The 10,745-nt window shown below is 41.1% G+C and overlaps 1 protein-coding gene across 2 annotated transcripts; it reads right to left on the bottom strand.

The window, feature by feature from the left end:
* Window positions 1-248: 248 nt before the first annotated feature.
* LOC116717172 (zinc finger protein 91) lies at window positions 249-9,705 on the bottom strand. Of its 2 annotated transcripts, XM_032558337.1 has the most exons (3): window positions 9,347-9,705; window positions 5,973-7,535; window positions 249-1,752 (listed from the first exon to the last, which is right to left on the bottom strand). In XM_032558337.1, the coding sequence occupies exons 1-3, from the start codon at window positions 9,462-9,464 to the stop codon at window positions 470-472; spliced, it is 2,964 nt and encodes a 987-aa protein (XP_032414228.1). In that variant the 5' UTR covers window positions 9,465-9,705; the 3' UTR covers window positions 249-469. The 2 variants fall into 2 exon arrangements, with proteins under 2 accessions (XP_032414228.1, XP_032414227.1); XM_032558336.1 differs by lacking the exon at window positions 249-1,752 and having other exon boundaries at window positions 2,571-7,535.
* Window positions 9,706-10,745: the final 1,040 nt, after the last annotated feature.

Raw genomic sequence — 10,745 nt, 5'->3', positions numbered from 1 at the left:
TCATCTTAATGGAAAAATGATTTAACATACAACACTGAACACTTTGAGATTATTTTTTATCTGCTTTACAAAAACACTTTGCAAAACTTACAGTACTCTTAAAAAGGTTTGCAGTTGAAAATGTATTATTTACAGAGTATTGACTATGTGTAATTTATAGTCTTGCTTGTTACTTATTAAATCAATTCATACACAGCTTTGTGGATGTTCTGACAAAATCTAAAGTTAAAGCAAAGTGACTGTTCAGCTCAGTTTGGATGGACTTATTTTTATTTTGGTTTTACAAAGTACAAGCATGTATTATTTTGCTTCCAGCTTCCACCTTTTCCCATTATTTCTGCATGTCATCTAACAAACATTTAAATTTCAAACACTCAGAAGCATGGTTAAAAAAACACAAACATTTTATTAAAAAGCTGAAATCCTATAGTAATACAAAGACAAAAAAAAATAGACCTTTTGAAAGGTTTTAAACCTCAATTTCTTCCTTTGGTATGGGTAACTCCCCTGTTGCATGTTTTACATAATGCGAGTGCAGCTTTGCCATTTCATCAAAGCCCATGTCGCATTCAATGCACTCCCATTCCCAATACTTATGCTCTCTGTGAAATTTTGTCTCTGCTTTCTCCATCTCTCCTCCAGTTGGTGACTGTGCAGCTTCTGAGCTCGGCTGGTCGTCCGAGAGGCGGGGTTCTGAAAGCTCATAGTGATGACCAGGCTCTCCACAGTCTGAATCCTCAGAGTCTTCCTGATCCCCGTCCTCGGCCGCCGCATGTGGACTCTGCTCCTCATCTTGCACGCCTTCCTCCTTCACCTGCAACTCTTTCATGCTCGCATCCACCTCCAGCTTTTCTCCTTCACTTATAGACGTTTCTGTTTTAATGTCTCCCGTCTCTCGATACATCACAGAGCTCCCTGGAGGTTCGGTGGTGACCCTGCCTTCACATCTAAGATGCTTCTGTGTGTGTCTAAAGAGTTGTCTGGAACGCCAGAACCTCTTGCCACAGTGAAGGCAAACATGAGGCTTTTGTTTACGTTGCAATTTTGGAGGACTCACTGGTGGCTTGGCGTCGTGGATGCTTCTGTCGTCAGCTTTGTGGTTCTGCTGTCGCCGACTATGATTCTGCAAGTGTTTGTCCAGCAACCCTTCATTCAGGAAGCCTTGAGCACAGCTCAAACACCAGAACCGCCTCTCTTTGTGCAGCTCAAGGTGAGCCGTCCACGTCTTTACAGAAATGAAGACTTTGTTGCACTGATCACATTTGGGCAATTTATTGCGCCTTTTGGACCTGTGAACTCTCAGGTGGCTGACCAGTCGCGTTCGCCTGATGAACGACATCCCGCAGTCTGGACACTCGTACAGACGCAAGTTTGGATCAACGGGGTTCTGGACTTTTTCTTTTTCACGCGGTTTTTCATGCATTTTTTGGTGTTTTTGAAATGACACGAGGTAGGTGTAACTCTTCCCACAAACTGTACATGCGTATCTGGTGGGATTCACAGAAAACTGATTGCCTTGCGTTAACTGAGGAGGTTGGGTTTCTGCCGAACCGTTTCCATCCCAACCATCCACACCGGCGCTCCGGCCTTCGCATTTGTTTTCTTCGTCTTGCACATGTTCTGTGGGAGTCTCATTGTCTCTCAGCTGGGCTTCCTCCTCGTCCAGTGCGTGCTGGTGCAGGTGAGTCTCGTAGGCGTCCATGACAGTAAACGTCAGGCCACAGTCCTCACATGTTATGTCATTCTCTTTGGCTGCAAAGAAAAGAAAAGAAAAAGATGAGTACTTCACATAGAAACTGTCCTGTCTGGTTTATCTGAATTTATTTCTGCTGATGCTTTTAAATGAGCAATTTGAAAAGCTGTTTATGCCTAAAACACGGTCAGAAAATTTTTTAAAGAAAATCATAAACCCGTGTTTTTAAATTTTAGAACAAAGTAAAACTATAATAAGGTAAAATTATTTTCTTATACAATGATGCTTAAATAAGGTGTTCAGAGTTAAGAAAAATACATGGCCTAATTAAATGAAGCACATACAGTCAAGCCAACGTTATTCATACACCTAAAGACTAAGACTGAAAATTGTTTCAAGTCATTTAAGAAACTTAATTCTGTTTGGAAATGGGACTGGACTCTCTAAAAGTATAAAACCATATAAAGGGAGTGCCACTTTTAATAGTGATCGACGTTCTCAGTAATCTGTGGAAAAAACATTTGTTGGAATTCAATTCTTGAAATGCGTATAGGAAGAGCAGAAAATGGCCCCTGGACCACAGATTGGGCAACCCCGGTTCAATGTGGCTGTTTCCGAAAACAAAATGCTGGAATAAAGGGATAAAACAATGAACCAATATGAATTCAGCGTTACAGAAAAGAACTAATTTGGTGCACAAATCTTAAAAGGATTGTTGAGGACTGGAGATCAATCTGAGCTCTAAATACCCAAAGATGTTAAACTATAATCACAAAAAGCAGCAGATTCCCAGCACAGGCTTTGGGTTTTATCAGTGAAGTTGATCTTTTGAGCAAATACCCAAATTTAAAAATAAAATGAAAAATACCTTAATAGATTAATTTACTCAGGTAATGTTTATTTATTTTTTTGGGATTTCAGACAAACGTGAAACCATGAATAAACATTTCTAGGTAAATAAAAGTAGAAAGAATCATCATAAACTATTCAATTCGATGAACAAATGGAGGCTGAATCAACAACACAACTGAAAGATTTAAACAATTTTATTTTCTTCTGTTTCTGAAACGGAAATTTATAGGGTCAAATGAAACACAGTTCATAAAGAAATGAAAATAAGAAATATATTAACCAAGTCTTTTCTATTTTACAACAATTCAGTAGAAACAAACACCATATTCAGGAGTATTCTATCCACAACAAAGAGATACATAGCTATAAAGAAAAAAGATCGAACACTGAAGAATGTGCTTTAATAGACAAACTACTTCACTATTATGCAAGTTGATAGGAAATATGTACAGCAGTACTTCATTAACTAAACCTTCACAGCATTTTAAAACAGCAGGAAATGTCTACATATAAAGTCTCAATCTATTTTATAGACCTTTGAATTAGAGTGCATTTTTTTTAATGAAGCATCTTTAAAACGTTAATGCATAAGTTCTGGCAATGTAATAATATCCATCGTTCTCTTTAGTTATAAACACAAATGCAAAAAGGTTGAGCAAAGTTTAGACATTCATCTAGACATAAGAAGCTTATGAAAGCAGTTGCACATCCACATTTACAGTGATACTGGTCCAGTGTAAAGGAAAGCCTGAGTAGGGGAGCCAAAAGTGTCACAAAGCTGCAACACGAAGCAAAAACATGCGATGCAAGATGCTGGTGAAGGAGTTTCACATTCAAGGCAGATTAAGGCTGCCGGGGTCTCCGGTAGAGGCCCCAGATACATTTCTGCTGATGATCAAAAAACTCCTATGCGACTAAAACTCCAGGGGCAAACGGAGCAGCGGTACAGCGCGCTGTTGATGCACTGCACTTTGTGTTTCTGTAGCGCTGTCGGCGAATGGAAGGCTTTGCTGCAATGCTTGCACGTCAAGAGCCGGACAGGGTCGAGGGTGAGTGGGTTCGCTCGCGGCAGGAGGTGGGAGAAGCTTTCCTTTGCCGTCATTGGGGGAGTTGGGTTTGAAAGGCTTTGAGGTCACAGCAGAGCTGAGCCACAGGCGCACCTCACTAGGGAGGCGGCATCGCACCTGATCGTGCCAGGCAAGGTGCTGCTGAAGCTGGCTCTCCGTCCAGAAGCCGTGGCAACACAGGGCGCAGCAGTAGGGCCGGCTCTTCGCCTTGATCTTGTGGGTTTCCAACTGCTCCTCGGTTTGGAAAGCTTTGCCACATTTATCGCACTTGAAGAGGTATTTCACTGTGTGTTCAGAAAGACGGCTCGGCGGAAGGAGAACCTCGTCTGTGGCTTCAGCGGTTTCCGTCTTCTGCTTCACCTCCAAGCAAGCCCTGTTGGGGGGATCCGGAGCCTCTGCAGAGCTGGACTTTTTTCCAGAGTCGAGACACAAGACAGGTCCAACAGGGTCCAATTTAACTTCCTTCATTTCTTTAGAATTGATCACAGGGTGCTCGGTCTGCTCAACTTCATCTTTTAAGAACCTTTGCTCAACATTTTCTCTCAGCAGAAGGTTCATTTTGCTCTTTTTGCCCTCTGAGTGGGCCTGCCATTTATGAGCACGAAGACCTCTTGCTTTTTCAAAAGTCATGGAACAGAGGGGGCATTGATGAGTTTTAGTCTTCAAGACAGATGACAAGGATTCAGTCCCAGCGTGGCTGACGTCAGTTTGTTCTGAGGCGAGAGCTAACAAATTTGGAGTTCCTGGAGTTTTTCCTGACTCCAAAAACATACGATGCTCCTTTTCATAATGAGAAGCTAAAAGTGAAACTTCCCCAAATGTCTGGTCACACTCTGGACATGAAAACTGCTTTGCAGAGCCGTTTCTCTCCAGATCTGCATTTGGTTCTGGATCCGTTCCAGTCAGACACTGAGGATTAAAGATCGAGTGGCGCTGGAGGACGTGACGGTTGAAGAAATATTTCCCACATTTCTCACACTTAAAACCTTCGTCCTCCGTCTTATGCCCAACGGTACTGAGAGCATCTTCGAGTGAGAACGACGAACACTTCTCATTTCTGTGCCACCGTTTGTGGGAGCCGAGCGCCGACTTGGTGGTGAAACGCCTTCCGCAGTCTGAACAGTGAATCAGTCCTTTACTCTGCTCGTCTTTTTTAGTTATTTTGAACACTAGCGAGATAGGTGAATTTGATTTTGCCACTCCTTTGTTGCACTCAATGTGAGTTCTTTTATGAATGTTCATGGCTCCAACCGTTGAAAAGCTTTTGTTACAAATCTTGCATTGATACTTCCATTTATTTGAGCCTGAATCATCCCCTTTTAGGTGCTGTTCCAACTTTTGTGCATCACTGCCCCCTTCGTTTATTTGCTTGGACACTTCTGGCATGTTGGCATCCATACCCTCGGTTTTTTTAGCATCCTTTTCAGACTGCTCTATCTTCTCTCCTCCCTCACTGCATCTACTCCTGCAAAGCTTCTGGTGAGCCCTTAAGGAGGACTTCTTGGTGAAATGAGCAAAGCACGTCACACACTGCAGATCCTTCAGAGCCTCTGCAGTTCCCGTTGACGATGGAGAGTGGCCGGTCTCGTAGCCGTGGCTCTTCATATGAAACTGCAGAGCTTTGGCCCGTGAGAACAGCTTCCCGCAGTCAGGGCAGGCGTATGTGTTTTTCTTCAGCTGCTCCAGCTGATGCTGGAAGGACTTGGCAGGTGGTGGGAGCAACAGATCGCTGTGCACCACCTCGTGCCTCAGCAAGCTGGAAAAAAGGCGGAAGGAGCGGCCGCAGATCTCGCACTTGTGGTCTCCGTTTTCGTGCTTGCGCATGTGCAGCGCCATGATGCCTTTGTGGCGGAACTTCCTACCACAAACGGGACACGCCACCTTGATTGTGGAGCGCGAGCGTCCGTTGGAGTGCAAAGATCCTGAAACGCCTTTCCTGAGTCTCAAATCGACGCACTCCATCTGATTTTGCTTGTGATGAGAGAATGCCCCCAAGGACCAGAAACCCTTCCCACACTGCTCACAATGATAAATCTTTGGACCCAGAAGGGTTTTCTTTGGATTGTACTCTTTCTTACTGACGGAAATAGTCTCCCTCTTTTGTGTTGTGCAGGTTTTCAAATGGTTGTACAAGCTGGCTGCATGCAAATAGGATGATGTGCAATGTGGGCATTGGAACTGTTTTCTTTTAGGGTGATGTAACTGATGCGACAATAAAGCAGGTAACTGGGTGAAAACCTGATCACAGTCACTGCACGTGAAAGCGGTCTCTTCTAAGCTCGTCTCGACCTGAATCAATGAACCACTGCTTTGTGTTTCACGAGGAAATGTGTTACAATTGTAAACTTCCTCTGACTGACCTTGATTCTGATGTCTTCTCCTACGAACGGTGTGCCACATTCTGTGGACGCGCAGCGATGAGGGATTATTAAACCACCGATAACACTCGGGGCAACCAAATCTCTCCTCTGCAGTTTTAAGCTGGGCTTCATTCTCTATCGGCGGACACTGCAAGCTTTGCGCAAAGTCAATCTGGACTATTTTCAAGTCCACATCCGGTTTTGAAACCAGACTTCCAGGGTATACTTCGGCATCCTCCCTTATATCCTGATCTGACTCGCACAGCAGTTCCAGATCAGGATTAGTCTCTTGGAGACCCTCGTCTTCAGATTCACTTGCACTGATCACCTGCACGTTAAAGTCGCCCGGTTCATAGCTCTCCATCTCTTCATCCATTTCGTTTATCTGTTGTCCTCCGCCCACATCGGTGGGAGGAATGGTTTCTGCTTTCACTGTTCCTTCCACTGACGCCTCCAAGTGCTCGCTGACTTTCTGTTCGCTTTCTGATCCCCGCTGAGACGGCAGAGTGGATTCTGAATGCGCCTTCTCCGTTTCTCTGAAAACATCGGTGTGCTGGAGCCGATGGGACTGAAGTGCAGAAGCCCTGGAAAATTTCAGCCCACAATCTTTACATTCAAACGCCTTCTTTTGAAGCTGACAGACTTGATGTTGGAACGATTTTGATGGGGTCTCATCGCTGTGTGCTGTGCGCTGATGTCTGTAGTAGAACGTCAGAGTCATGAACTCTTTCCCACATTCCTCGCATGGGAACCTTTTTGCAGTGTTATCAGAGTGATTAGCGTGCCACCGCTGATGGTTAAAGAGGGCGATGTGGCCATTAAATGCCTTGTTGCACTCGCTGCAGTAAAACTCACCACAGCCCTTCTTTGGTTTTTGCTTCATCTCCTCCGGAGAGCAAAGCGTGTTACGGCTGAATCGCTGATGTGTTTTCAGCCGCATCATGCTAGAAAAACCTTTGCCACACAAACATTTAAAAAGTTTATCACGATCTTCTTCAGTCGGGTTTTCACATGGCTTTACTTCTGCTGGCGGCTCTGCCGGCTGAACCGTTTCTCCCGAGCTCCTGTTTTTCGACTTTACCAGCTTCTCTTGATGGCAGCGGCGATGAGCATCGAGAGCCGAAGCACGAGAGTAATTTCTTCCGCAGGACTCGCACTGAAACGATTTCTTTTTTAAATGTTCCAAGTCGTGAAAAACCGATTTGGAGGGCTGTCTGTGTGAGCGCTGATGGTTGAGGAAGTGTCCAATCACTGTGTACAATTTGCCACAATCTGCACATTCATAGGAGTGCTGCTTTGTTGCTCCAGGATTAATATCAGACCCCTTCAGAGAGATTTGATCGTGGTCCTTCATGTGTAAGTGCAGTTCGCTCATCTCAACAAATGACAGTGCACAGTAAGAGCAAAAATAAAGTGCTTCATTGTCCTTTTCAGAGTCAAGTAAACCATCAGACTGGCTGTCTAAATGCGTGTTTTGTGGAGGATGCTGAAGGCGATGCTCCAAGTACGCAGCCTCCTCGCTGAAAGCTTCTCCGCAATTCCGACAGCAGAAAAGTTCGTCCCCTAGAAATAGAAACGGGAAAATAGGAGGTCAAAGAGACTCCTGCTTCCAAAAAAGAAATTAAAAGAAAATATATAACAAAACACAGGCTTAAATAATGTTTTTATTATTATTTTTTACCACATTAAAGTTTACAGGAAAAAAAAAAAAACACAAAACGAGACTACAGCAAATTCACATTCGTTTTAAAGAACAGAAATGAACTTCTTTCAGTGTTCAACTACAGAACATTTTATTTACCATTTTACTGCTTTAAACAACTACTTTTTAAAATACAAAGACAATAGAAAAAGGGACCTTAATAATGCATGTGACTATATGAAGCGAGTTTAAATGCCAACATTTTAAACCACAATCGCTCCCTTTTACTCAGTCTTAATTTTGAGTGATTCCATCAAAACAAGGAGTGTAATCATGTTTAAATTATCTTAAATAAATCTCTACAGAACACCAAATCTAAAAGTTCATTGTGTTCATGACTCACATATGAAACCCATGATATAAATTGTGACATAAACCACCTTATGACAACACTAACAATTCAAACCACATTTAGGTTATTTTATATAGCAACCACATGAAAAAAGATCAAAGAATTTGATGCATTTGCTCTTTATACTGTTTATTTCCCCCCGACGTTGATTAATTGGCCCATTTTAGATCACTTCCCGTCAATGACCAACACTTTACACTTTGCTATCAGCTGAAAGGCCCCAACACGGAATCGGGGATCAAAGTTGGGCCCCTTCCTACCAACCTCCAGAGGTCATCATAATTACGATAAGCTGTACGAGTGTGACAATAGTGATAGATTAGAGAGAAATGACAGGAGCATAGTCTTATCTAGTGAATGTCATTCAGCAGAATCTAAATCAGTTTGCTTGTTTGGAAAACTTAAGATACAATAAAACAATCTGCAAGAGGATTGTGACAGAACCCAACCAGATATTATTGTGCAAAGAGAAAATTTCTGACAAACATTCTGTGGATATAGTGACAACAAATGTTTAGTTGTCCATCGCTCTCTTTAAAATTCAAAAATCCTGCTAGAGAACTAGTTACATTCATTTCAGGATTTAACTAAAGAGAATCTATTTTTGATCCAAATTAGAATGTTTTATTTCTAAGTTGACCCACATGAATTCACTAAGCTTTATTTTATCTACTACAAAAGGTAGTTCTTTGAATGCCTTCAGATTAAGCCAGTGTCTTACATTTTATCTGCAATGTACTAAACATAGCTAAATATATTATAAATTAGTTTTTTTTATGACAAGCTTAACCTTTACCACATTTATGCTTTTTAGAAACATTCATTTCGATTCAGGTATATGTATGCATTTTAGCATTGATAGCTAATTAGCTGAGGAAAGCACAACAGCAAATCAATAGATTTGCACTAATAATACTGATCGAAAAAGCTCCCGGCTTCTTAAATAAAATGTAGACCTTCAGAAAGCCTGGTTAGACTAATAACGATCAATAAAACTAACATTAATAAGCAACAACGTTTAGGCTTTTAGAGGCAAAATGTAAATTAGGACAAAGGGCTTGACAAAACATTGGTCTGGTGTTACACACATGGTGACTATCACAACAATTACTAATGTAACAAAACTCGTCGCCCCGGTAATTCTATAACGCAAGTTGGCAAATTCGTGCTATTTTTTTTACATTTAAATTGGAATATTAGTCTAAAGCTTGTATGTTTATGATATTAGGTTAAAGTTGGTGCAGAAAAGGTAACCATCGCAGCATGGTTGGCCAGCATATCGGTCTGGTTTGTGCTGGTGTTTAATGGGCGGATACTCACTGTCAGCGGCATCCTTGGCAGATGAATGCTCGTTGTTTTCATCGTCTTTGTCGACGTTACCGGCCACGTTTTCAGCTCTCTCCTCTCCGATCTCTGCTGCAGCAGAAGTCTCGTCCATCTTGCCTTGTGTCTGTTTGCTAACGTTAGCTGCCTTTCGCTAATGTTCGTCGGGCAAGCTGCGGATTTAGTGTACCCTCCTTAATAATACCCAAACAGCGCGGATAGGAAAAGATTAGCAGATGATAATACGAGCGAGAGTGTACTATAGTAGAGGACAGAACAAATGATCACCACAATTAAACCAACTGTTAATCAACGGATTGTTGTTTTGCACATGCGCATTTCAGTCGGTTGTAGTGTAAGCTCTTCTTCTGCTGTTTTGGTTTCTACTTATGCACGATTAGTGCCTCCTGCTGGAGACTTATCAGACTTAAATAAACTATTATAAATACGAGCTTCATCATTCAGGAAAAATGTTTAGGTGACTTATGTTGTAGTTTTTTTTTAAATGCTTCATTGTTCTCGTTCGTTCAAATGTTAGCTGAACATGGTTCTGTTTTTAAGAAGCATGTTTTCAATGTTTGTATATTTCGTTTTGTTATCTCTGTGTTTTGTTTTGCTGACATTATCTCCATAATTCCATTCCTAATAACTTAAAGCAAAAATGCAGTTTCAGTTTTGTATTTCTTTTTGAAGATTTTAGGTCAAGCTTTTATAAATCAGAAATAATTTTACTTATGGCACCTGGACTCTACAAAATGTTAATAGAGCCAGTTTTGAGTAACTACATCAGATTTAGAATTATGGCAATATCAGGGCTTTTGATATCAAGTGTTCATTGTGTCAAACGTTAAGATAATCTTTAAATACTTTTTAAATTCACAACCAAGGTTTGAAATATATTTGATAAACAGTTGAATGTACTCATAATTGCTTACATGTAATTTATTATGCCAACAGTTTAGATTTAGTAAAATAATTTTTCTAATTTCTGTTTTTTATTAATTATTATTATTATTATCCCAGCTTCCATTCCATTACAAATTATTCAGGCTGTCAATATGGCCTGGAAATAAAAAAATTCTAGGTCAGTTATGTTTTGAATAATTAATAGAGTCCCAATTTAAATGATGTTTAACCCTCCTGTTATGTTCCGGGTCAAATTGACCCGTTTTAAAATTTACAAATTAAAAAAAAATAAATAGAAGCATTTTTTTTGCATGAAACGTTTTCTATTTGTCTTAATAGGTGCACTCTAGACATAAGTTGAAAATTTATTCATTTTACACATTTGTACCAAACCCTAGGTCTACTTTTTACATCGATACTGTTCGGGTCAATTTGACCCGGCAGTCAGGTTAAAGTGCAAAAAAAGATTTTATAATGTCCAATTCTATAT

This window comes from Xiphophorus hellerii, chromosome 3 (genome assembly GCF_003331165.1).
Source record: "Xiphophorus hellerii strain 12219 chromosome 3, Xiphophorus_hellerii-4.1, whole genome shotgun sequence".
Classification (NCBI taxonomy): domain Eukaryota; kingdom Metazoa; phylum Chordata; class Actinopteri; order Cyprinodontiformes; family Poeciliidae; genus Xiphophorus; species Xiphophorus hellerii.
The sequence above is the reverse complement of the archived record's forward strand: the minus strand, read 5'-3'. Positions and strand labels throughout refer to the sequence as shown.